The sequence below is a fragment of the Marmota monax genome, unplaced genomic scaffold (genome assembly GCF_021218885.2).
Source record: "Marmota monax isolate L192 unplaced genomic scaffold, Marmota_monax_Labrador192_F-V1.1 WCK01_AAM20220418_F8-fsc00178, whole genome shotgun sequence".
Classification (NCBI taxonomy): domain Eukaryota; kingdom Metazoa; phylum Chordata; class Mammalia; order Rodentia; family Sciuridae; genus Marmota; species Marmota monax.
Genome location: NW_026694501.1, coordinates 2,169,483 through 2,191,650, shown reverse-complemented (window position 1 = coordinate 2,191,650; position 22,168 = coordinate 2,169,483). Strand labels below are relative to the sequence as shown.

Genomic DNA, 22,168 nt, shown 5'->3' with positions numbered 1-22,168 from the left:
CTTGGTGGTTTAGCACCCCTGGGTTCAATGCCTTGTACAAAAAAAAAAAAATCAGGTGGGAATCTGTTTAAAGTGAGGGTTTGCAATTTTCAAGTAAGTGGAAAAGAGAGTCATAAGTCACTTCAAAAATAAAGACAGAGACCAAATGTTTATTAACATATTACTTTATATTTGAAGTTCTTTAAAGCACATATCTAATATATAGAATACACATATTTAATGTGAAATACATTTAATACAAAATACACTTAATGTGTTTTAAAGAATGCATAATAAAAGAGAAAAGCAAAATTATTCTATGCATTATAATAGAAATATAAGTTTTTTGATTATATATTTTCACATATAAAACATAAGGTATTCATTTAAAAAATCATTTACCAGCTTTAGCCAGTCAACAAGCACACAGAATCATAAGCACCAAAAAATTGCATCTCACTCTCTCAAAGAAATCTCGTTTGTCTTGGATGTTCAACAAAATCTTCTGTTTTAAAGAGACTCTTTAAATTTTCCGGAACATTCATACTGCACTAAAGTTCTAGTCAACCTCCCAAATTGACAGTTTCGTACATATCTGTCTTGCCTTGCTCTGTAAGGCCGAGTCATCAGTGTTTTTTGGTTTGGTTTTGTTTAGTTTTGGTACCGGAGACTATTGAGTTAAGTCCCCTGCGGGCACTTAACCACTGAGCCATATCTGCAGCCCTTTCTCTATTTTTTATTTTGAGACAGGGTCTTGCTATGTTTCTTAGGGTCTCACGAAGTTTCTGAGGCTGGCTTTGAACTTTCAATCCTTGTGCCTTAGGCTCCCATATCGCTGGGATTGCAGGTGTGCACCACCATGCCCAGCTTATCACTAGGTGATTTTCATGGACAGGCATTACTTCTGAGGTCAACTGGAAGGCCCACAGAACTGGGGTTCCTCTAGGGAAACAGATGTAGGACTTCTAAGGCCAAAAGTAACACATGTCCAGCGGAGGGGTAACTTTTGCCCTATTAATATGCATCTCCTTATATTTCTATTTACTAATGCCCTCAAATTCAGATGCCGCCTTCTCCAGATCTGCCTCCCCTTCCAGCTCTGTGGCTTCTATTTGATCCACTGTTAAATAACTGATATAAGTAATAATCAGTAACAGCAATAATAGTGATAGCAACACTTCAGTGGTAAGTCTGCACCAAGAATAGTTACTTGGAAGTACTTTATTCACTCAGTAACCCTGAGAAGTAGGTAAAACTATTACAAAATCTAATTTTACAATGTGGAAACGAGGCACAGAGAAGTTAGGTAAAGTTCCAGAGGTCACAGAACTAAGTAGCAAACTCAAGATTGGACACCATCATGCCATGCTTCTTCCATACTAGTGGCATTTAAAAAATTTAATTGTTAAAAAAAAAAAAAGTGAATACCTATGTTTTATTTTTTTCTTGTGGTTCAGTGCATCCCGTGATCTTATGAGTGGCACTCATCCTGGATATAAACATTTACATACAATCAACAAGTGTTTTAGGACATTATGAGCAAAAGACCCAGAGAATCCTATGAATTAAAATTTGGGTATTTTGTGAAAAGTCCTTCTGTTTGGGGTTCTCTTTTAAAAGTTCTTACAAACAGGTTCGAATAAACCAGGTTCATGCAGTGCCTCTCTGGAGTTCCAAGAACTGTTTCCTCGCAACTGTGGCTGGGCCACAGGACGCATATCTTGAGGTTCAGGCCCTGCTTGCAGCAGGGGCCCTCATCACCTCCCTGCTCTGCACATCATCAGGCCTCTCTTTCCTTCCACGTCCCATGCATTTAGAGATCGATGGCCAGTGCTGGGGGGTGAAGGCAGCATTCCAGTGACTACCATCCAGTGGTTCATAGAAAACAGCTCCTTGCACCCTTAAAATCCTCTCGTTCAAATTAATTGTTAGCATTGAAAACTCTTAAAGATGCACCTTCCATGTAAGGCAAAAGTTGATTTGCAAGGTTCCCAGCCTCACACTTGCTGAATCGGCTGATCCATGTGAGCAGCTGCCAGCAGTTTCAGAAGAGGAAGAAAGAAGAGCTCCATTTCTTTTGCATTCCAGGGTTTTCCAGAAGGACCACAGCTCAATGTTTGGTCTTATCCCCAATGACCTAATGACAGATCTCATCTTCGAACTGTGAGCAGGACGTTCAAAGAGTCGTCTATTTTAAACAACAGCCTTTGTTATGAGCAGGCTCCTATGCTGCTCCCCAGAACAGCGGGAGTTCTTTCCCATACTCAGCTTTTCTGGAGCTCAATATGCTGAAAAAATAGGCAAGGCTTCTGATTCTCCTTTGTTTGGCTTGGTGGCTTTTGCAGGCATCAAATAAAGAAGATTTTTCCAGAATCTCGAGTCATAGGAAAGAGACTTACCAGCCTTCCATTGCAGCACTCTGTGGGATTTCAAGAGGTTGACTGACTGAGGCAAGAATGAGAACTCACTCGCAGGTGTAAATTCAATTAAGATTATCTTAATTTTTCTTTCCACCAATGCTTCGTGGAGTTCACTTTCAAGTTCATACCTGACTTCATTGGACATGTAACTACTACTGAGGACAATGATCAGTCTTCGGCTTTTCTCTATCAGTGAATGGATTTCGTCAACAACAGCTGAAAACACAAGGCATGTTGTTAATGGAAGCAGACTGGAAAGGGTGAGCATGTAATAAAGAACTATTTTGCACAGTCTTGTTTTAAAATAAGCCATTCATTCTTGATTTTTATATGCCCATTGAAAACAACCACCTAGGGGCAGTAATAATGATCATGTTCCCAGCTCTCACTCTGTTACTTCTTTTAAAATTTTACCCATATTAACTCATTTAATCATCATCGTGAAGGGATTGTTATCACTCCCATTTTACTAAGCCAGAGCACAGGATGGTCAGGAAAATTCCCCAGAGTCACAAAGCCAGTAAAGAGCAAGTTGACTGAATCAGCTTTTGAAAAAGAGTATCTCTACTAGGTTTCTGTCTGGAATCCCCTTTGTTACCTCCTCCAGGCACCACATCCCTCTCAAATATGCATAACTTGTACCCAAAGTTTACTGTAATTTGCCTTGAAACGTGTGCTGTGGCTGTTTGTATTTACATATTAGTAAAAACATTGAATTCCCTATGATCTGTTAGGAAAACACTCAAAACCTCCTCTTACTTATTCTTTACTCCCCTATTCTTTCCTAACTCCCCTATCTTCTACTTTAATTTCCCCACCAACATCAACGCCATAAAGAACAAGCAATTCCTGGTAAGAATTATCCTGCGTATCATTGTGCAAACATCAAGGGTTAAATTAGAAACTGGTTCCAAGGAATAAGTGTTCTTTCTGGGGGTTGTTTCTAGATCAATGTCTCAAGATAATGACAATTCTCAACTTGTCTCTGAAAATAAAATGTCCAACCCTTCTCTCAGAACTTTGCAGAACCATGAGGCAGAACAAATATAGCCCAAGAAAGAGTAGATTGGCAGGCAATACAATAGTTTGTTTTTTCACTGTGAGATAGTAAGGTATTGGTTAACCACATTAATCTGGTTAGCTAAGAACCAAATATTGACGGGTCTGGTTATTTCTGTTCTAAAGAACCTTGCTCATTTATTTTTAAGGAAAAAGGGAGAGCCATCTATCTATATAACTGGCTGACTCAACTTTTGAAAAAGAGTATCTCTACTAATTTTCTGTTTGGGCATCCCCTTTCTTACCTCCTCCAGGTACCACATCCCTCTCAAATATGCATAACTTGTACCCAAAATGTTTTTCCAACACCCTGGGCAAAGTCTCCACAGCGAAAGTGTACTCTTCTGCATTCTCCGAGCAACCATCTTTTAGGTAAGACACAAAAGCATCATACGTTTTTCCATCTAGGAGATAAAATTAACTCTTTGAATTAATATGTAAATCAAAGTTGTTTTAAGTAAAAGTTGATCTAAAGTCATAATTAGTGAGTATAGAATCATTAAAAAAGGAAAGTTAAAAATAGCATTGCCAAACCTCAGTCGCTAACCAGACATTGAATCAAATGTCTTTGTAAAAATCTACTTTTAAGACTCACGCTGATATCACTGAGAGCTGGAAAGAAATATAAGCCATCAATCAGGGCCATAGAGGGATTTAAAGACAAGAGAAGGCCAAGGAGCAGGAACGTGCCCTCCTTCCAGAAGTGAAAGCGAATCTCACCTTGACTCACATCATTCAATTCTACCAGTATCCTAATCTCTACCCACCAAAGGACTCCCTAAAAAGAAAGATGGAGTCAATGCTGAGTCTCTGTTCACTGCACCAGGAAGAGAAACCATAGAGGTAATTGAGACAGTATGCTAGCAGAACACACACTGATGATTTAAAATATTACAGCAAGTCAGGTGTCAAAAGGAAAACTTCTGACCCATTGAAAGGTTTTCAGTGGTCCCAACAGCTGCCCCTACTGAACTCTTGCTCCAGGAGCAGTTTTCAGATGGCCAACAGATTTGGCAGGCAACGCGTTACCTACATAACAAAGGTCATTCTCCTTACTGGATAGCTGAACAATTACGCAGTTTTCTCTTCAGCTTGATCTGATCAACTTGAGGAGACAAAGGAGACAAGTGCAACAACTTGGGGAAAGTCACAATCCACTCATTAGCAGATGAAAAACAAAGTAAAACAGAAAGACAAAGTAACCTGGTCAGAGAATGAAGAGGGATCCCAATGGACCAGCTTTATGAAAGGCGACATTTTGGGTCCGATCCTAAATAATGCAACTAAGGCTACTGGGGATGGGCAAGGAAAGAAGGCACGTGATAGGGGAGTGTTCTATCTCTAGCTCATGAAAACTGGGTAGCGGCTGAGATTTATGCCTGGCTTATTATCAGGATCAATGAATCTATGACTGGCTTTAATGAATTTATCGATTAATTTTTTATTAACAATTTATTGATTATTTATAATACTATTATGGAATTATTATATTATTTATTATTAATCTTTATTTAATTATTAATAATTGCCATAATAAATTTATTAATAAAATTTGATAAATGTAATAAATTTGAATCTTCTGTTAAAATATAACCCAAATTACATTGTTATATCATGTGAATGTACAAATATGTAACAACAAATCCCATCATTATGTATAATTCACCAATAAAAAATATGGAAAAAATATTATGGGATGAAATCATTCTCGATCCATGTCATTTGTCGGGTCACAGCATTTAAGACCACCAGCCCTGTCCAAAATCCTCAATAGCATCAAGCTCACAAAACAACACTTTCCACTGGCAAAAATTGGCTCCATCCTGTCTATTTCATTTTGAATAAACAGCTCAAGTCAGAACCTGTTGTTGATGTAAAGCAATTGCTTTACAGAATTTCATGCATATGAAAGATAGAGAATTTTATAAAGATTGCAGAGTTGCATGCATATTAAAAATAGGAAATGATGTTAAAAATAAAAGTGGTTATTAGTTTAATTAGTAAATAGTTCACCTGGATGATTATCCTAGATTGCTGTACCATATGTTTATTTATTAGTTAAGAGCCAGTGCTTCCATTAGTATTGTCATTGATGAAAATAGGCATTATATAACTAAGCACCATTTACTACTGATTGTAGGAATTACTAATGGTGATTGTTTTACATTCAGTTTATTACTGATCATAATAAACTGGGAAGACAATTTAGTCAAAGATGGATTTCTATTTCAGTGTTGCTCTTACCTATGAAGAATCAGTTTTTCAACTACAAATTGCTTTCAATTTTTCTTTTTTCAAACAACTCTCTTCTTGTAATATAAATCTGCAAATCTATGTTACAATTTATTGTAAATCCAGGTAATGAAAGATTTAACAGCTTTAAAATTTGACAAAGCGCTCAAGATAAGAAATGTAGGGCTGGGATTGTGGCTCAGTGGTAGAGCGCGCTGGCCTAGCAAGGGCGCGACCTGGGTTCTTCGATTCTCAGCACCACATAAAAAAATAAATAAATAAAAGGCATTGTGTTGGGCTGGAGTTATGGCTCAGTGGTAGAGCACTTGCCTAGCATGTGTGAGGCACTGGGTTCAAACCTCAGCACCACATAAAAATAAATAAACAAAATAAAGGCATTGTGTCCATGTGCAACAACAACAACAAAATTAAAAAAAAAAGAAATGTGAAAGCTAACGATGTTTTTTTTTTATGCTGAATAAAGGAAATCATCATGTGAGTGGATATTTGAAAAAAACAAGGAGTTAGTTATATCAATGCCTCTTAAGCTATGTGTGGTTAAAAGCATGTTTTAATTAAAATTGTTTTTGTTGTTGTTGTTGATTAGTTGATTTCATTTTCAACCTTTCAGAAACCAATATTAAACACACTCTTGGATATAACAGCAATATTAAACTGGTATAAAAGTTTTTATTTTTATCCTTTAAACTCCATTTCTGCCCTTTTCATGGACTGTATCTGCTGACAGACCACACTTTGAGTAGAAGTGGTTTAGAGCACATCTCTAAATGTCTCTGTATAGTGCCGTGTGGAGAGTTAAAAGTATGAACAAAAAAAAGAAAGTCTGTAAATCAGATCAAATACACTGGAAAGAAAAAAAAATCCTAGATAAAAATCAGAAAGACAAAGAGTTATTAATGCCTTTTCTAGGATAAATACCAATTGATTCTAGCCATGACAGTGCAGGAAATACCAAACACAGACCTCCCAGTTTGCTGCGGCCTCTCACCTCATAGCAAAATCATACGCACATGCAGGCTGACTTTGCTAGTTTTATGATGTCAGACTAAAAGTCCTAAGTGAGACAAAGAAATTGATAAAAATCTCAAAGGATCCAATATAAAAAAAATCCTTTACCTGGGGTCCATAGGTAGAAGGCCCTTTGTACTTTAAACCCCAAATCCAGAGACCAAAAAGATATAGTAGAGTCTTCCATATAGCACACCAAATAAGCAAAGTCAAAAGACACATGACAATATGGGAATATTTACATTTCTTATTATAGAGAATAGGCAAATAAAAAGCTCCCAGAACAGTGAGCCAATTAAAAAAAAAAAAAAAAAAAGCTATCAGCCCAATGGAAGAAGAAACAAATGATATGAGTAGGTATATTGTAAATGAAAACACAAAGAAGTCTTAAACAAATGAAGAAATTGCTCATGCTCTTGCATAATAAATGCAATGGAAATTAAAACTATACCACAGGGACACAAGTCACCTATCAGATTAGTAAAAATCCAAAAGGTGGTGGTGTGTGAGGCTATGGGAAAAAAAATGTACTCTCATTCTTTGAAAGTGGTAATAACAGTGGTATGGAGGGCAAAGTTACAATATCTACCAAAATAACAGCTGTGTCTTCCTTTTGTATTGCCAGAAATATCACTTTGGGGAATTTTTTCCTTCCAATCACTGCACATGTAGAAAGCCATTCCTCACAGAATTTCTGTAGTAACAGACAATTGGAAACAACCCAAATACCTGTCAAATAAACATGGGGACTTCCACAGACATAAAACACTGAACAGCACTTAGAAATAAGGGGCATATATATAAAGTGATATGGAGGAATACCTAAGGAATAATAAAGCAGATTACAGTAGTACGCACAATAAACCAAGATTTGTTTTTTGTAAAAGGGGGAGTGAAACAAGAATCCATGTTAATATTCAATTGGGTGTGTATCAGTGGGGCAGAGTGGGAATCACAGACATGGGACAGGGGTGGGCAGGGGATGCCCAATTGTGTAATTTCTTAGAATTTTAGTGTTTGAAATACATGAAGGGTTTTTTTTTCCTACAGTCAGACAAATATATCTATAAACAAAAGCCAGTGAAATCTATTAGCTTGATTTTTTAAAGCTCAGTAATTGTAAGGACTTCAACTCCTTTTAAATACAGGGAAACTTAGTTTTAGAGTCCCCAGGTAGACATAATAGCAGGTAAGACTGGTAGATTTAGGAGACAAGAACCCAGATAATTTGGCTTCTAGTTTCGCATTCTTACAGGTACATTATACAGCCTCCTATTCCAGTTCAAAATAATAAAACATAACAATGCAATTCCACATAAGCAAGCTTTATTGAGTATATGCACTGGGTGAGATCAGTAAGTGGTATGTCAACAAAGGCATCCATATGTGCAGTTCCTGGACTCAAGTGTCACATGCAGGACAGGACATACATACGTGAAACAATTAAAGAACAATTTTTGCAAACATACAAGCACAAGCAATGGTCACATGATAACATGCATGATGGAGGGTACATGTGGGGTTACTTTTTCATGGAAAAACTCTCCTAAAAATTAAATCAACAGTACAATCCAAATAAGATGAATGTCAATGTTTCCCTATTGGGTTTACTAACTTCATCATGAAATAAGAAGTCTCAGCGTTATGACAGTTATTACCTTTTAGTGTTTCATCTCTTCTCATTAATTTTCTATAAAATAGAGCCAAGTCAACTCTATAGATGATACCCATAATCACTAGGCACACTACCACCACCGAGATCAAAATTGCTACAATCATTCCTCCAGTGAAGATGTCGCCTGGGATGTCATCTTTGCTTGCTACAAAAGAAAGAGAAAAAGAAAATAATTAATCCAAGAAATATCACCAGCATCTTCCACCATCACATTGTGGTTGTCAGTTTCTGCCTTTCTCACTAATTCGGGTATCCACCCAAGTTCACCCACATTCCATCAAACAACTCAAATGCCTGCTGTTAGTCTGCAGTACTCATCTATTCAAATTTCTAAAGAATTGAAATATGTATAAGAATATCCAGAAACCTGAACTGAAAACATTATAGCATACTCTGCACCTGGAGAATTCAGATTTCTGGGACAATGATAAACTAGGGTGAAATACGAAGGACTCAAATAGAAATCTCAGTTGGTGTTATGGTTTAGATGTGAGGTATCCCCCAAAAGTTCATGTGTGAGACAGTGCAAGAAGGTTTAGAGGAGAAACAATTGGGTTATGAGGGTCTTAACCCAATCAGTGAATTGATACCCTCATGGGATTAACTGGGTGGTGACTGAAGGCAGGTATGGTGTGGGTGGAGAAGGTGGGTCTTTGGTGGCATGTCTTTGGGGTATATATTTTGTATCTGGCCAATGGAGTCTCTCTCTCTGATTTCTGATCTTCACGTGAGCTGCTTCCCTCTGCCATACTCCTCCACCGTGATGTCCAGCATCACCTTGAGCCCTAAGAAATGGAGCCAGCAGTCTATGAATTGCGACCCCTGCAATCATGAGCCCCCAAATAAACTTTTCCTCCTCTACAATTATTCTGATCATGTCACAGTGACAAAAAAGCTGACTAAAACTAAAACTAAAAAACCTTTTGGTAAGCAGAAAATGGAAAATGGAAATGCAAGGTTTTGACAGAACCCAGGACTGAGATTATCTGGGTTTGCAGCCTTGGCTCCATCAATTAGTTCGTATCAGAGGCAAAATCATAGAGACTCCCCAATCTTAGTATTTTCATCTTTAAAAATAAACTAATAAATAAAGTTACTGCTTTACTTATTTTGGGGAAGATATTATACACAAAGTAGTTAACACAGTGCCTGGCACAAAGTCCTCAAAATTTGAGCAAAATTTCATTAGAAAACTGCCTTTGGGGAAAAAAGTTACATTTCCTAGAGTACTCAGTTTGGGCTCATTGTATGAGATAATGCAGAGGAGTACAAAGAGTAAATTAATTTTAACAACCATCCCACAATGTGGTGATAGCCATAGGTAGACATGTTTATCCATATTTCTGATTATTCTAATTTTCTCAGAGTAGATTCTAATTCACAGAATACAAACATGTTTAAAGTGTTTGCCATCTTAAGCAGCACAATATTCAGTGATGACCTTTCTAGTAAAATTAACTTTTAGGATGCAAGTAAGCAACTAAAGTTATTTAGTAAGTGTATCTGAATAAAGTCAGGCCCTGGAATTCCTAAACCTTTGAAGTGTCTACATAGTCAAGACTGTGACAGACACATATACAAACACATGCACCCAGGTCCACAACTTTCCTCCAGGGGAAAGGGTGGGTTGGGAGGCCCTAATTCCCCAGCCTGTATTTTTGAGCTCAACATAGGGAGAATTGATCAGGGCAGGAGGAAGGAGGAAGAAGGACAGTTCTGCACGGAGGGTGGAGGTGGCTGGTGGCCAGCAGGCAGCCAGGAATGCAGGCAAGTCTGCGTGTCAACCAGGAGAAGCAGATTTGAAAGCTTCTGCCTTGCAAGTGCATGAACATGGCAGAGGTACCTGCAAGGGAAGGGACCTGTCGATGTGAAGAAAGGCACCGATTCCAGAGTCAATCAGTTATGGGTTTTAATACCTTTACTTGCTATGTGACCTTGAGTAAGTTTCTTCAATTATAAAAGCTTGTTGTTGAGATGGGGTGAAATCATAGAAAGGGCTGAGCACCAAGTCTGTCACAGAATCAGCATGTAATGAATGTGAGCTTCTGCTCTGACTGCATGTGGGAGAACAAGGGCTTCCCTACAGGGACCCTGGGGCAGCACAGAGGGTCCTGACCCTTGGTTCTCTCTGCCTCTCCCTTCTGCTTCTTGCAAAAACCAAGGCAGTCATTTCTGTGTCTTTGGTCTCTGCTTCTTTCTCTGTGCGTGTGTGTCTCTCCTGTCCTCTGTGTGTTCCTCCCTAGCTCCCTGTGTCGCTCTCCCATTTCTGTCTCTCTGTGTTTCTGTCTCTCTCTGTCTCCATCTCTCCATGTCTGTCTGCCTGTCTCTGTCTGTCTTCCTCTCCGTCTCTCAGATCCTGACCTTTCCTTACATATCCAAGGAGATGGGGAATGAGCAGGAAGTTATGACAAATAGAATGAGAAGATTTCTGGCTCAAGCTACAGCTGCACCTGAGCAGTCACTGGACCAAAGGCCCTGAGTTCTGCTGTGTTGGTAGATGATGGAATGGACGACCCTGGAGTATTGCGTCAGGTGGGTACTGAAAATGCTAAGAATCCCACAGATGAGGACCATCAACTGCCCACTTGCTATGTCCTGGAGATGGCCAGGAAGGAGGCCTCAGTTAAGCTTTCTGAATTAGCGACCACCCCCAAGGGCCAGCTGAGCCCAGGACCCTGCTACAGGAGGCTGGAGGAAGCAATTATGCCTGATGTGCAATGGGCTCCTTCCACACTGATCTGCAAGCTCTTCTCTGGTTGTCATGGATGTGAAGGATTGGGTGTGCAAAGGCTGATCTGACTGCCCCCGCCCCTGAGACCTATCAGCATCTGCGTGCCCTAGCTTTACCTGCCTCCCTGCTCTGTCTACCTGGTCTCTGTGGTTTGGAATATGACTGTGAGAGCAAAGGTGCAAACTCTGTGTTTTCATTCTGCTTGGGATCACGACACAGAGAATCCCAGCAAGGGCTGAGCACTAATCCTGCTACTGAATGCCTGGGACGTAAGATGAATCTTGTCACCTCTCAGAAGCCTGGTTCTACTATTAAAAAAAAAAGGAGTGTCTGACTCAGCAGCTGTGTGCTGTTTCCACAAGCTTCCAAACATACCTTTTCTCAACAAGATGAACGTACTGGTGTCTGTTTTTTCCTGATTGACCACAGTGCAATTATATGAAAAATTTAGATTGTTTTCCTTAACTTTCTCAATTCTCAGTATTGTTGAAGCATAAGATTTGCCTTCTGAGATCCTGTAAGAAGAAAATGATTTAGCAAGAGGCTTTATTCATAATCAGCAAATTTTACCCAGGAGAGGGAATTCATATTCAAAGGCAGGTACTACACTGACTATATCAAATCTTCTCATTCTGGTGGATACTCTTAAAGCGTGAGCTACAATAAGCCTCCTGCTCTCCGTGGAGCCTCATAATCAACAGAAACAGTCCTCCTGAGACCAGCTGGAATGATGTTATCAAGAATCTAGAATTTAAATGCCAGGAAGATAATGATGCAAAGTTGAAAATACAAGAAAATATACTGATTATCAATTATTTTTCCTATTTCTCTCCTTCTTCCCACAAAGTGTTTTCCACCCAATCTGACAAGGCAATTGTATTGGGTAGCTTTTATTACTATAACGAAATACCTGGAACAGGTAAATTTATAAAGGAAATAAGATATTTAGCCCATAGCTTTGGAACTCTAAAAGTCCAAACAGTATGGCCCAGGTTCTAGAAAGGAAACCCCTGAGCTTTGTCACACATGATCCCTTTATCTTAGGGATCATGTGTGCATTTCCACGTGTATTCCTCTCTTCTCCTTATAAAGCCACCGAAATTCAGTCATGGGGACTCCACTGTAATGACTTACTCTAATCTAATTGCTTTGAAAACATGTTACTTCAAAATACTACTGTTGGTTTAACTGTCTTCCCTATCAATATCATTAACAAGACTGGGAATTAAACTTTTGCAGGAGTTCTGAACACAAATAATATACAAACCAGAGCAACTGTAAACTGTTGTGCACGATACAGATTCATATCCAGAGTATTCAATCACTATTCTCAGATACCATGGGCACAAGAGAAATATCAGCTAAGCTGTTCAGATACATCAGAAAATGACTTGAGACAACCACTGGTAGCAAGCTGTCTTCCTCTTCCTCAAATGGTCCAAGCTTTCCTTTCACTGATGTGATGCAAACACTCATGACAATGTTCACTTCCTCCATGCTCTGAGGGCATGTTAGGCAGCACACTCTTGTGTGGGTCCTGGGACATGGAGCCCCACTGAAGCCTCTGACTGTCTCAAATACATCTTAGAACACAATTCAGTACAGAGTTCACCCATCCAGAAATACTATCTATCTCCAACCTATGAAAAAATCCATAAGTGAGACACAAAAGGCTTTGGGAAGCCATAAGGGATGACATTTAAAGCTTGTGCAGACTACTCTAAGACCTTCTGCTCTTGTAGGTAATGTTTCAATTCTAAGTAGCCTGGTGAGTTGTTCTACTATCCCTCCAAATATTAGAAATGCATCATTAGAAGGAGGAAATGTGAAAAACTTCAATGGAGGATGGTTGCTGAGGATGAAACACCAGCAGGAAAGCCATGCAATTAATTCAGCTAAATTCTACATGTATTGGGCACTAACCATGTGCCTGCTCTGGAAGACCCAGACCTTGCAGTGCTAAGAACTTACAGATCAGTCACGAGGCTGACAAAGAATATGCTAAAAAAGTAAAAATTCAGGAAAAAAAAAATCAGAGTGCAGCTTAAGTGATAGGTAAGATCACCACTCCCTGGACCCCAAGAAGTGTACTCATATAATAATTAATCATTACAATATAGTCCAGGGTCATTCAACCATCTGTTCAGTAGTTTTTGTTGTAGTAAGTCTGGCCATACTTTAATGTAAGAATAGACTGTTATGGTTTAGGTATGACTGTTATGGAGGTATCCCACAAAAGCTTATGTGTGAGAAAATGATAGAATTTTCAGAAGTAAAATGATTACATGATGAGAGGTATAACCTAACCAGGAGATTAACCAGCTGATTTGGATTAATTGGGTGGAAGCCTCAGGCAGGTAGGGTACGGCTGGAGAAGGCAGTTCATTGAGGGTGTGCCTTTGGAATAGATGTTTTGCCTGTGGAAAGTGGAGCTTTCTCTCTCTCTGTTTGCTGTACCCCTCTGCCATGATGTTCTGCCTCATCTCAGGCTCAGACCTATGGAGTCGGCAATTTCCTCCTCTACATTGTTCTCACCTAGGTCTCTGGTCACGGTGATACAAAGCTGACTAAGACATAAACTATTTGAGTATCAGTATGTATGGGATTTTGGCACATTGGTAAAAATGAAGCACTGAACACATTTTTCAAAATCCCAAAACAATGAATCCTAGGTAATTGCTCTTTTGTAAGAAAAAAAGTACAATCCCACCTACCTAGGACCAAAATAACCACTATGACAAGGTGATGCTAAAAACCCCCATGGACCTTGTTTCTATAACATAGATGTTGGCAATAAATTTCTTCATATTTCATCGATCTAGGGTATGGAGATCATAATGCTAAAATATATACGTTGGTTGTAATTTAAACTAACCCCAAACACTACATCAACCACTTAGGAATTCTGCATCTTTTATATCATATACACACACATATATGATATAAAAGATATATATATATATATATATATATATATATATATATATATATATAATGATTTTCCTATCATATGTATTATGATATATTATATATCACATAATGCTTACCATGTTTTCTTTCCTTCCTCCTGTATATTACTAAATTGGTCCATTTCTTTCCAGAAGCTCCAATAAATTATGTCATTTTCATTCATCAAAGCCGAGCAACTCAGCTGTACAGTTTTTCCTAGATAAAAGTTGAAAACCACCATTGCAATTTTAGAAACTCATATTTCCCAGAGGTTTCAAATTAATAAAATCAATGAATGTTAACTCAATGTAAAAAAACTGCACTACATTCCAGAAAGAGAGCAAATATGCTTTGTTTTTAAATAAAAAAAAAATAAAAATAAAGTAGAGGAATTGGATAGCAATGACAAGCTATGAACTGAATTATAAATATTAACTTTTAAATCAATTATTAAAACACAGGGTCATTAGTGGACTTTATGTTTAGTACATGATTTATTAGGTACTGTCAAGTCAACTTATAGAAAAACAAAATTAATAAGTTACAAAAATTAAGTTAACTAAAAATTAAAGTTATCAGAGTGCAGGGGAAAATAAAGAGAAATAGCCAAAAAAAAAAAAAAAAAAAGATACATAAAAAAAGCATAGTCAAAAAAGACATCTCCAAGGGTGAGCAAAGATGATCAGCCATTTTATTCCATGAGGAATTTGTTTGGGTTTGGGATAAATAGAAGGGATATCATAGCAATAAGAGAATCCAATGGAGATTTTGTCAGCTGCACAGGCTTGCAGGATTATCGCTAAAGCCTTGGGCAGCATCGGAGGCCACAAAGACTGTCATCCTTGTGGTACTTAGGAAAGCAAGTTCCACTCTAGGAAAAGGCCTATAATAAATACAACTGCAGTGTTCTCCCCCACCCCCATTATTGGTAACCCAGAACACCGCATCCCAGACACCCTAGCTCCATTATTAGTAAACAGAGATATTCAGCCCCTCACTCTGCCTATCTAACAGAAAAAAAAAAAGAGTCATAGCAAGAAAATAATGCAAACTTCATTCATTTTGGTTGTTTAATTCATGAAGATCAATAACAATAAATAATTCAAAGACACACAAAGAGGAAGAAAATGTGACAATAATCAATAGAAAATATAGATGATAGAAGCAGGTCCAGAGATGATAAAGACTTAGAGAAACTATTTACAAGAAAACAGAGGAAACCATGAACAAGTGAATAAAAGAATGACATTTTTAATAAATGAGAGTAATTCATTTAAAAAGAATAAACATTTTTATATCAGGTATATAACCAACCATAATCAGTAATTTCTTAAATATAAAACAATGTACTGATTGGACTTCAAAAAAGGTTCAAAGATATGCAGTTTATGTAAGACAGAATTTACGCATAAGGACAAAGAAATTTCAGAAATAAATGGATTTAAAAATAAATAAAACAGGCCAATCCCCAAACCAAAAACACTGTCTTGATTATTTCATACCAGAGAGCCTAGGCACTGAGGAAGGATGCATTATGAAAGCTATAGACAGACATTGCTATAGTGATGAAGGTGTCAATTCAACAGGCACAGATTTATATGTGCCCATATTCTATCTTCAACACAAAGAAAGCAAAATTTGACAAGAACCATAGAGCATGTAGACAAATTGACCATCACACTTAGAAATCTTAATGTATCTTTCTCAGAAAGAGATAGAGCAGGAAAACAAAAGATGAGTAAGGATGTAAATCATGTAAATAATACCATTAATTGACTTAACCAATTGACACTTAAGAGTGATATAACCCAAACCTGCAGAATACATCTTTGTTTCAACTACACTTGGAACATTCATCAAAATAATCCCTATCCTGGCCTTTCAGCAAATCACTATAAATTTCAGAAGGTTAAAATGAGAGTCTCTAATCATGGACTATAGTGAAACTAAATTGAACATCAATAACAGGAACATGACTAGAAAATCCTCAGACATTTGGAAATTAAGAACAAAAATAATCCATGGATTAAAGAAAAAAATCACAAGGGAATTATTTTTTAAAATGTTTGAAACAAAATAGTATTACATATGATATACCAATTCTTAGTAGAAGTAGCTAAAAATAGTACTCAGAAGGAAATTTAGGGCATAAAATGTACATACTATTAGGAAAGTAAGAAAGCAAAAAGCCCACCCGGCCCATGCCTGTAATCCCAGCAGCTCAGGAGGCTGAGGTAGGAGGATCACAATTTTAAAGCCAGTCTCAGCAAAAATGAGGCTCTAAGCAACTCAGTAAGACCCTGTCTCTAAATAAAATAGAAGATAGAGCTGGGGATGTGGCTTAGTGGTTGAGTGCCCCTGAGTTCAATCCCCAGTACTAGAAAAAAAAAAAAAAAGAAAAAGAAAAGAAAAAAGCCCAAAATGAGAGGAAAGAAATAATATAGACATGGACTAGAATCAATAAAAATAAAAAGCAGACAAAGTGCAAGTACAGAGGACATCTTATCTGACAGGCTCCGGGCATGCGTTATCATATGAACTACTATGACCCCAACATCGATTCCAAGCTGTGGACTTTGGAAGCAATGACCGAGACTATGATCCCCACTCTTCCACTTTCCAGCAGTTTAAGTTTAGACAAGTTACTTAGCCTTTCTGTATATCTGTTATTTAATCCATAAAACATGTCTAATACCCATCTGAGTTGATTAGAAAATCTAATTCAAATAAAGTATTTCAATCACTTAGCCAATACCTGGGTTAGCACATTTAGCAGATGTGAATTTCTGCCTTTTTTTTTAACTTTCCTATTTGAAAGAAATGGCTCAACTGGACATGTTGATTCATAAGACCTGTCAAACAAATCCTAAATTACAGCTGATGTGGCCCATTGATTCCAAGTGAATTAATTAATTGAATATTCAAAGCACAAAGCCAGTTTGACTCATCTCCCCAGAGTGTTATCGCCAAATTTTCCTATTTAGAAATGACCTTGGAGACCATTAGAGAAAAGCCACACACAGGGTGACAGAAATCCTAGTCTAAAAACCATAGACAGTGCCACAGTCTTTTGAACAGACTGTTCATTTTAATCAGTCTAAAGATGGCAACATTCAAAGACATGCTTTTCTTGATTTTGCAGTGCTAGTACTCTTCACCAAATATGGAGTGTATTGTGCACATGATGTCAATTAAAAATGAATGAGATTTGCCCCTTGAAAACCCAATTATGCCCCATACTCATAAATGCAAGAAATATACATATTAAAAATATACCTAATTCCACTTCAACATAATTAATCTTTGGTCCAATAAGAACGGGAGCCATATTCTTCTGACCTAAATGTGAAAAAGAAAATAAAAATATCAACTTCTCTGTCACAATAGGCTCATTCCATGTAATAAAAACCTTAACATACCAGTCCCCTATATCTATGGTTTGCTTTCTGCAATTACAATCTCACCCAAGGCCCACTGTGGTCCATAATTATTAAACAGAAAAATCTCTAAACAGTTCATATAATCTGAATGATGTCACTCTCAGGTGCCAAACCTCCTTGTGCAGGACACACAGAGGAGATTCCCTTCAGTGTCTTGTCCTGGTGACTCACTCGGCTCAGCCCAGCCCCAGCCCTGCTGGGGTCCACACCTGAAAGTCCGCTTCTACTTCTGATGCTGAGAGATTTCCATCCCTGACTAGAAGAATACAGTGGTGTCCTGCTCGGCCCATCTGGTCATGCTTAGATAGGAGTGCATCACCCAGCAGCCTCCCACTGTATGCTAGCGTGCAGCCTAAAGCAGCTGAGAACTGCAGAATGCTGAGAAACACCACTGTCTCATTGACTGAAGACAAAACGTTAGAGAGAAGCCAAGCAGCCCAGGGTCACAACCTCACTGTCATGAAGACGGTAAGGGGCAGTTCAACTAAAGTAGCTGGTGCCATCTCTGCCATTTAATAATAGATATCCTGTTGCATCTTCAAGGAAGGAAGGAAAGAGGTGGTGATGGGCAGAAAGTAAAGATGACTGGGGGAAAGAAGAGGGGGTGACAATATCAAGGGACCAGAGGTTTATAGGAAATGAAAATATACCCATGAGAAAGTAAAGCTCAAGAATTTATAGTCGATAATTACAATAGAATTTAAGACTTTGGAGTTTAGGAATTCAGGGGTGGCATTCCCAGCTAATGGCCACAGAAGGCAGATTAATAGTTCCCACAGTGAATAAATCCCACTCCGCAGGTAATGAGGTCATGAGTGCTGCACTTTAAAAAACGATTAATATTATCATTGCTGGAGTGGGTTGGTTGTTGTGGGAGTGGGATCCTGATGAGAAGGATGAGTCCACTCCCATTTTTCTCTGCTCACACATGCTGGACTGCCCTCCTGCCTAGGCATGATGCAGCATGAAGACCCTCCTCAGATGTGGCCCTTCCTCTGGGAATCCCTAGCCTCCTCAAGTAAACATCTGTCATTTACCATGGGTCTACTCTGTGGTACTCTGTTATAGCAAAGGAAGTGAACGAAGACACGGATTTTGTAGACAAGATTAAGTGAAGGATGTTGAGATGAGGAGATGATCCTGGATTATCCAGGTGGACCCTGAATGCAATCACAGGTGTCCTCAGAAAAGAGAGACAGAAAGTCACAACATGATGGAAGCAAAATTGAGAGAGAGAGAAGACTCGGTGGTCCTCTGCTCTTGGCTCTGAAGATGAACTGATACGATCCAAGACTTGCAGATGGCCTCTGGAAGCTGGGGAACATTCTCCCTTACAGCCTCCAGAAGTGGCTCAATCCTGCTGAAACTCTGATTTTAAGCCCAGTCAATCTACTCTGGAGTCTGACTTCCAGAACTGTAAGATAATAAATACATGCTACTTGAGGACAGACACTAGGCTTGTGGCACTTTGTTACAGTAGTAGCACACGGGTATATAGCCATATATGTGGATAGTTAAAGAGGAAAGATTTTGCTAAAGTTGATATGTTACCAATATTTCATGTATAGCTAATTAAAACAAATTTTTTAAAAAGAAAGAAAACTGAACCCACAGATTTGGCTGGATGAGTTACCCACCCAAAGTTTTAGTTTTCCTGGATGGTGGGGGGGTGGGGGTGGGACATAAGTCCAGCATGGACAAATCATCTATCTTCAAGCAAAGGAAGAAATTTTTATGTTAAGAAGGGACCAATCTTTGAAGTTATTGAAATCAAGCAACAGTAGATAGAAGGTGCAAGAAGGCGTGTTTGAACTCAGTGGGAAAATAAACAGACTTTCCTGTAATCAGATATTAAAATCTAGGCTAAGCTTCTGTGCGATTTGATGATTGCCTTGGAAAATCCCAAGAAGGAACCACCCTTGGTCACAAATGACCAATTATCGTCCACACCACATCCTTCGTGGAATGAGGTTTAGTTAAATGACTCTAAGGTCCCTGTCACTCTAAAATGCTGTGCTTTATTTTTTTCATCATCTCTAGTCTGGGGGGGCATGGCAAACCAGACCATGTGTTATCCTCCAACTCCTAGTAGCACCCATGTGCCACTTACAGCTCAGTCTATCAGCCCTTTCCTAGTACATCCAGTGTTAAGGTCTGTAAACAAGTCTGGATGGCGCCTGGCATTTTGCCAGAGGGAGTGGTTTGTGAAGTAACGCCAGCGAGCCATTAAGTGTGGAGATTTCTTATTGGTTGACTGCTATATCTAGTTTATGCTAATTAGATAAGCTGTGTGGAATGTATAAATACCTCTGTTGTCCTACAATAAACAGCTTCCACTCCTGCTGTATCAATGTACACAAGTTGTTCGTCACCCCCCCCCCCCACCCGTTAGTTTGCTGCAGCAGGACTTCGGCAATCCCGCCCCTTTGTGATGCTCTCCCACAAAGACCTAGCTCAAATGGAGCCCCCTGCATCTGTCCTTCCTGCAACTCCTACCACCCTCAGGCAGCCTCACAGATGCTCCACAGATGATGGCATCTTTCTGTAGCTTATTGGGTCTTTATATTCCCTGAAAACAGTGCTTAACTCTCTCAATTCTATATTTCCCTGCTTCCCTGGCCTCTCCATACTAAGTACAGTTTTTGAAAATAGAGGCCCTCCAGAAATATTTGCGTCCACAGTAAATATTTGTTGTGTGGAAACAAAAGTTTAATGACCCCAAAATTCTACAATTTACTCGAATTATAAATAAAATACAGCTGACTTCTATGAGGTTGGTTCACCCATGTATCCTTTCGTTTGCTGCCCCAATTAAAAAAAAAAAAATTCAGTCAGGTGGCTGGAAACCAAAATGAAGATTTTGAATCTTATTAATTTTAATGAGTGACATGGTCACAAGCTCAACAAAATGAGCTCTGAGTTCCTAGGTGACCTTCCAAGAAAGATTCTGTTTTTTTAATATAATTTTGTTTCTTCCCAATTCTGGGATTTCTCTTACCTTCAGTTACTATTACGTTGTAGGTTTTGGTGATGTTATAAAATTTTCCATTATGATAAACAGAAAACACACAGGAGTAAAATCCCTGGTCACTGAACTCAGCGTTCTTCATCATAAATAGGCTAGAATTGTCTTCAGCTAACTTTTCACAGTTCTGTTTTTTTAAAAAAGCAAGTTAAAATATTTTCAGTAAGCAAAGGCAATATTTGTATTACAATCATTCACAATTAAAGCTTAAGATCCTTAGAGAAAAAAAGGAAAACTGAACAGAAATCAGCAATTATTGAGAAAATGTCCCAGTGACTTGATCTTGCTCTCATTGGAGCAATGATCAATGAAGTGTGACCCCATGACCTTGTTATCCCTGTCTTGTCCTGGGAAATGGAGCACTGGGGCACCATAACCACTGTCCGCATTTCATTTTAAACTATATTTTACACACACACACACACACACACACAATACAACAATAATAGCAAAAACACATCAAAGGGCTGAGGATATCACTCAGTTGGTGGAGTGCTTGCTTCACATGCACAAGGCCCTGGGTTCAATCCCCAGCACCACACACACACACACACACACACACAAATACCACCACCCACCCCCCCAAATAATTTCTATTCTGTTCAAAACTTTCTGCACAAGCCTGTTTCAAAATGTAACACTTCATTCTGACTCTGTATACTATGAACTAGGCACCCTGGGAATAAGTCTAGGGATGAGAACAGAAGGAGAATAGGGGAACTGAATGGCTGACCCTTACCAGTTGACATTCTTCCTGACAATATCAAATAAAAAGGAGCTAGTATCCACAGACTTCTCCCTCAAAGCTGGTCAAAGCTGGTGGCCACTGTGGCTGGACCCAGACAAAACAGGCTTGTGTAGCTAGTACCCACAGGGGTACCTCAGAACAGTAACATGTTTCTGTATAAGTCAAATTTTTATAAACCCAAACTGATTTTTCCAGGATACACAGAATATCAGAAACTCCAATTAGCCCTTGACAAATTGAGTGTCCTTGTTCTCCTCCCCTCAAACAGGTCACAATCGATCCACAGGATGAGAACACTTAGCCCCTGTGTCAATTGTTTAGCTAAAAACATCCTTAGGATGCCCCTTTCCTAAATGTGGGTATCTGTACCTTGGGACTCTAAAACCCAATATGTTGAACTTACTGATTTTCGTGAACTGTAAAACATGTGGACCTTCGATGGGAAACAGAAACAAGTCAACTGGGGACTGACTCAATGTTTAGAAAACATGTCAGGTAAGAGGTCTCCTTGAAAAATCCAAGTAAACAGGGTAAATCCTTTGTTGCTTCAAGTTTCTCAGCTCTTTCCTATTCAGACCACCCACTCCTGAAGCTCTTCCAAGTTTCCATGATAGAGTCAGATTATTCATATTTATTCTATAGAAACTATGTTGTTGGAGTTGTGCAAGTGCTTAGATGTGTGTGTATGTTCTTTACACACAACACAGGATACACACACACACAAGTATATATAGAATCTCTGTAGCATTGTTTAAAAGACCTCTTATAACCCAACAAGAAAAAGGTATATCAACTGAAAAAGAGAAAATGTACAAGCTGTCCACAAAAGGAATAATATGATATAATAAACATATTAAAGTATTTAATTCATTATTAAGAAA

General features: G+C 38.5%; 1 protein-coding gene across 2 annotated transcripts in view; it reads right to left on the bottom strand.

Moving 5' to 3' along the window:
* Window positions 1–148: 148 nt before the first annotated feature.
* Il18r1 (interleukin 18 receptor 1) overlaps window positions 149–22,168 on the bottom strand; it is a 39,832-nt gene continuing 17,812 nt past the window's right edge. The window contains exons 7-13 of one of the 2 annotated variants that reach the window (XM_046420038.2): window positions 20,513–20,666; window positions 17,351–17,413; window positions 14,173–14,290; window positions 11,501–11,640; window positions 8,378–8,539; window positions 3,704–3,862; window positions 149–2,615 (exon numbers count right to left, since the gene is read on the bottom strand). In XM_046420038.2, coding sequence (XP_046275994.1) covers window positions 2,260–2,615; window positions 3,704–3,862; window positions 8,378–8,539; window positions 11,501–11,640; window positions 14,173–14,290; window positions 17,351–17,413; window positions 20,513–20,666 — 1,152 coding nt within the window. In that variant the 3' untranslated portion in view covers window positions 149–2,259. Of the gene's footprint in view, window positions 2,616–3,703; window positions 3,863–8,028; window positions 8,540–11,500; window positions 11,641–14,172; window positions 14,291–17,350; window positions 17,414–20,512; window positions 20,667–22,168 lie in introns of those variants that run through there. The other variant, XM_058571437.1, reaches the window with a different exon arrangement.